Source organism: Olea europaea, unplaced genomic scaffold (genome assembly GCF_002742605.1).
Source record: "Olea europaea var. sylvestris unplaced genomic scaffold, O_europaea_v1 scaffold599, whole genome shotgun sequence".
Taxonomy (NCBI): Eukaryota; Viridiplantae; Streptophyta; class Magnoliopsida; order Lamiales; family Oleaceae; genus Olea; species Olea europaea.
The window spans coordinates 160,422-165,220 of NW_019264334.1; the positions used below are offsets into that span (position 1 = coordinate 160,422).

Genomic DNA, 4,799 nt, shown 5'->3' on the forward strand with positions numbered 1-4,799 from the left:
CAGATTATGGAACGATTTTTTCAACCAAAACGAAAGTCCATACCCAATTCTTCTACTTCTAGTTGTGCATCTAGTCCCGCCACTGATTCTAATCGAGCACAAGAGTTATTGAATAACACAAAGAAATCCCGAGCTCAATTTAATGTGGATGATCTTGTATCTGATCCAGGGACACGTTCCACTATCAAGTTGTATGATTCTAATATCAGAGATGATGTTAGGATGATATACTTGGAGAAGGGTCATTGTCAACCATATGTACATGATTTTTCAAGAAGACCGATGGGGAATGATAATAGATGTTTTCGAAAAGAATGGTTCTCCGAATTTCATTGGTTGGAATACAGTATAGAAAAGGATGCGACGTATTGTTTGCATTGCTACTTGTTCAAACCCGATAGAAGAGGTCAAGGGAGTGGCCATATATTTACTAAGATTGGCTTTAGGGATTGGAAGCACAAAAGGACATTGAAATGTCGGTCTCTTTGATAGTGCTCATAATCAAGCTTTTGCAAAGTGTACCAACTTGATGAATCAAAAGCAAAGTATCTCCTATGTTATGTCTAGCCAAAGTAGTAGTCAACAACAAAGTTATATGACCAAGTTGAATGCGGTGCTAGATTGTACTAGATTCCTCTTGATGCAAGGATTGTCATTTCGTGGTCATGATGAATCGAAAGAGTCTCTTAATAGAGGAAATCTAATTGAGTTACTGAACTGGTATGTAGCTCGTTGTAAAGAAATTAAAGAAGTAATATTTAGTAATGCTCCTAAAAATAACCAAATGACTTTACCAACCATCCAAAATGATTTGATTAATTGTTGTGCCGTAAAGACGACAAAGGCTATTATCAATGAGATAGGTGATTCTTTGTTTTCAATTTTGGTTGATGAGGCTCGTGATAATTCTATGAAAGAACAAATGACAATTGTTTTGAGGTTTGTTGATAAAAGTGGGCAAGTGAAGGAGCGTTTTTTGGGTATGTCCCATGTCACTAATACTTGTGCCCAATCACTGAAGGATGTCATTAATGCAATGTTTTCTACACATGAGTTGAGCATATCTAGCCTGAGAGGTCAAGGCTATGATGTAGCAAGTAATATGTCAGGCGAGTTCAATGGGTTGAAAGCTTTCATTCTAAGAGAGAACCCACATGCTATGTATATTCATTGCTTTGCTCACCAACTTCAGTTTGCAATTGTATCTGTCGCATGTAGGAATTGTATGCTTGGTGATTTGTTTGACATACTTGCTATTATTATGAATTTGGTTGGTGCACCATGTAAGCGTGTAGATGCTCTTCAAACAAGTTATCAAGCTAATATTCTAGAGAAGCTTAATATTGGGAAACTTACTGGTGGAAGTGGTCAGTTTCAAGAAATGAGTTTGGCACGCCCAGGTGATACTAGGTGGGGCTCACATCTACTGACAATTACTCATTTCATTAATATGTTTAATGCTATCATAGATGTTCTTGAAAATATATTAGAAGATGACGTACATTTAGATAAAAAATCTTCGGTCGTAAGACAGATGAACGCTATGTAAGATTTTGAGTTTGTGTTCAGTCTCTACTTTATGTTTGAAATTCTTGCAATTTCAGACGACCTTTCACAAGCCTTACAAAAAAATGATTAGTATATTCAGAATGCAATGAGGTTATTGAATTTGTGTAAGTGTGCATTACAGAACTTAAGAGAGAATGGTTGGGATACTTTGTTAAGTAGGATGATTGAGTTTTGTGTTAATAGACATATTTTAGTGCCCAATATGGAGGATATTGTAGTAGTGAAAGGTCGACCTAGGCTTGTAGCTCAGCAGGTGACTTATTTTCATCGCTTTTATGTTGATTTGTATTGTCATGCGATAGACTCAATCTTGCAAGAGTTGAATGATCGTTTTTCAGAAACAACTACTGAGCTCTTTACTTGCATTTCATGTTTACCAAGAGATTCATTTGCAGCTTTTGATAAGAATAAATTTCTACGTCTTGCTCAGTTCTATCCTTGGGATTTCAATAGTGGAGAGCTTTTATTACTTAGACCTCAATTTGATAAGTTTCTTTTGCTTGTGAGAATGGACAAAGCTTTCTTTAATCTCAATAGCATATCTTGTATAGCTCAAAAGTTGGTTGAAACTGAAAGTTCCTGTTATTTTCCATTGGTTTATAAGCTGCTCACCTTAGCATCGATATTACATGTGACAACTAAAAGTGTTGAAAGGGTATTTTCTGCTATGAATATAATCAAGAGTGATTTACGCAACAAAATGGGAGATGACTGGTTGAATGACAATTTGGTGGTTTACGTGGAGAAAGCTATTTTTAAAAAAACTTGATAATGAGGCAATATTGCAACGTTTTCAAATCATGAGATCCCGCAGAATACAGTTGTCTAAGTTTACAGTTACAGAGTAACTGAGTAAAGTTGTATCGTATTTTTTTTTTTTTACTATTTTGGGTTGTGTTGAAGTATATTTTCATATGTATACGATGTTGACGTTTCAGTTCATTTACATATATATTGAATAACTTTTAATATTATATAACCAATTTTATTAAACGATCAACTATTACGATCGTCGACGGTCAATGGTCAACCCGTCCTAGTCCGATCGTCAATGATCAATAGTCAACGATCAACCCTCTCTAGCTGGACTTCAATCCTGGATTCGTCGTTGCTGGTACCAGTATTAACTACTCAGTACAGGATAGACTTAGAGGCTTGAAGCATCATTTATTATTTCACAATTTTTCATATATATTTCTTTCAAAGTAAAGGAAAAATGACCATGTGAATGGGAAAGAAATTAAGATGGAGTATAGTGAATCATAATTAGTTATTGAAAAAATAAAAGCAAAGATTGTCAGAGAAAATTATCAAAAAATGTATTTTTGAAAAATATTAATGGATCTAAGACTCAAAGATAAAGTATACATAGTATTATTGAACTTGCACAAAAATGATTTAATCTTTATTTTTAATTATTATTGAAAATGCCATTTTCTTTAAAATAAAGAGCATTATTTTAGTTACTCCTGAAGATGCAGTTTTTTTGTTTTTATTTTTTAAAATAAAGAGAATGTTCCATTTAATTGTATCCTATTTTGTGGATTTTATTTTATTTTATTTTTTATATAACTGGTATTTGAATGATAGTACAAGTATCGAGTTCTACTTATCTTTACGTTTTTCTATTTTCCTACTGTATTAGATCTAATATAAGAAAGTAATCATAATAAATCGATGCTATTAGAAGTTGGATAATTTTTATTTGATTTAATAAATTGAAATGATACATACATATTTCGGATTAATATCTACCAAAACATTGACAAACGTTTTTAAATTTTAGAACTAATTTACTTAGAAGTGAATTTAGAAGCATATCCAAACATGTTGCAACTAATTCAACTGCTAATCCTCATTTCCTCAATACCTGCCTCATTATTTATTTATATTTTTCTTTGATATATATATATTTTAATAAATTGAAATGATACATACATATTTCGGATTAATATCTACCAAAACATTGACAAACGTTTTTAAATTTTAGAACTAATTTACTTAGAAGTGAATTTAGAAGCATATCCAAACATGTTGCAACTAATTCAACTGCTAATCCTCATTTCCTCAATACCTGCCTCATTATTTATTTATATTTTTCTTTGAGAAAGATTTTTTTTTTAAAGATTAAGTAAATAATTATTCTTAAGCTGTAGAAACAAATTAGTCATATCAACGCTAAATGCATCATTATCGGCAGCTCACTAGAAAATACTTTGGGTTAAAATAGCAAAGTATTTAGATTAAAAATGTCCATTGTTATAAAAGGCCTTGCAAGGATTTTAGTTTTTTAAAAAATAAAAGAGAGAGAGATTATGGCCAACAAATATTCAATGATGAAACTCAATCTTATACTTAAAATATCAAGTTCTTAGGTTCCATGAGTAAAGTACCTCATATAATTGCAATCACGAATTTTTATCTCAAGGTAAAAGTGTTCGATCAGTAACTGAAAACGATCAGATAAGCTATCTAACTTTTAGTGCATGTTTGGTATTAATTTTTCAACCCAAAAAATAAAATTTTTTTACATTTATTTCACTATTCAAGCTATCATTTTTTACTTTTTCTCTTATATGTAGAACTCACTTTTCTCTCCAACGGTCAAAAAATCAATTCTCAAAATCACTAGTACACTTATATAGAATACTAGGGGTGGGTGCGGGGCGGTTCGGTTTGGTTCTCTTTAGGACCGAACCGAACCAAACTTTTCGGGTATCTAGTAAATGGAATCGTCAAGTCCAAATATAATTATGGAACCGTTCGGGTTCTGTTCGGTTCTGTACTATAATTAAATTTTTTAACATTTATAACAACGTTATATAAATACGACTAATGATACATTCAATGGTTTTGGAATGTCAGAGATTAATAAACTACCTTATTCAAATGATCGTTACGGTCAAAGCTTCAGTCGGCGAAAGTCACGGCTTCGATCGGAGGTCAGAGTGTCGGCCTACGATTGTATAGGTTTTGAAATATTAGCGAGGCTGCGAGAGTGAGTGCGAGAGTCGAGACAACGTTATGAACTTTATTGTAGGTGTTTAGGGTTATTTAGTGGATTTGATCTTGTTTGGCAAAGAAATAAAATAATAAAATGGGTAATTGGGCCAAAAATTAAAAAATTAGAAATGAAACAAATTATTGGGCAAAAAATTTGGATTTAGAAATCATTAATTTGTTAATTTGTTTAGAAAAAATTAAAATTAAAATAATTTGATTTACTCAAT

At 32.0% G+C, this 4,799-nt stretch overlaps 1 protein-coding gene across 1 annotated transcript; it reads left to right on the top strand.

The window, feature by feature from the left end:
- The first annotated feature begins 559 nt into the window (after positions 1-559).
- Positions 560-2,338, top strand: LOC111389505 (zinc finger MYM-type protein 1-like). Its single transcript, XM_023014428.1, has 2 exons — positions 560-1,498; positions 1,691-2,338. The coding sequence occupies exons 1-2, from the start codon at positions 560-562 to the stop codon at positions 2,336-2,338; spliced, it is 1,587 nt and encodes a 528-aa protein (XP_022870196.1).
- The last annotated feature ends 2,461 nt before the right edge of the window (positions 2,339-4,799 follow it).

Excerpts from the sequence above, each read along its gene's own strand:
- LOC111389505 (XM_023014428.1), top strand. The coding sequence starts at position 560 with ATGTCTAGCCAAAGTAGTAGTCAACAACAAAGTTATATGACCAAGTTG. Across the intron at positions 1,499-1,690 it reads AAAATATATTAGAAGATGAC|AACTTAAGAGAGAATGGTTG; the intron begins GTACATTTAGAT and ends TGTGCATTACAG.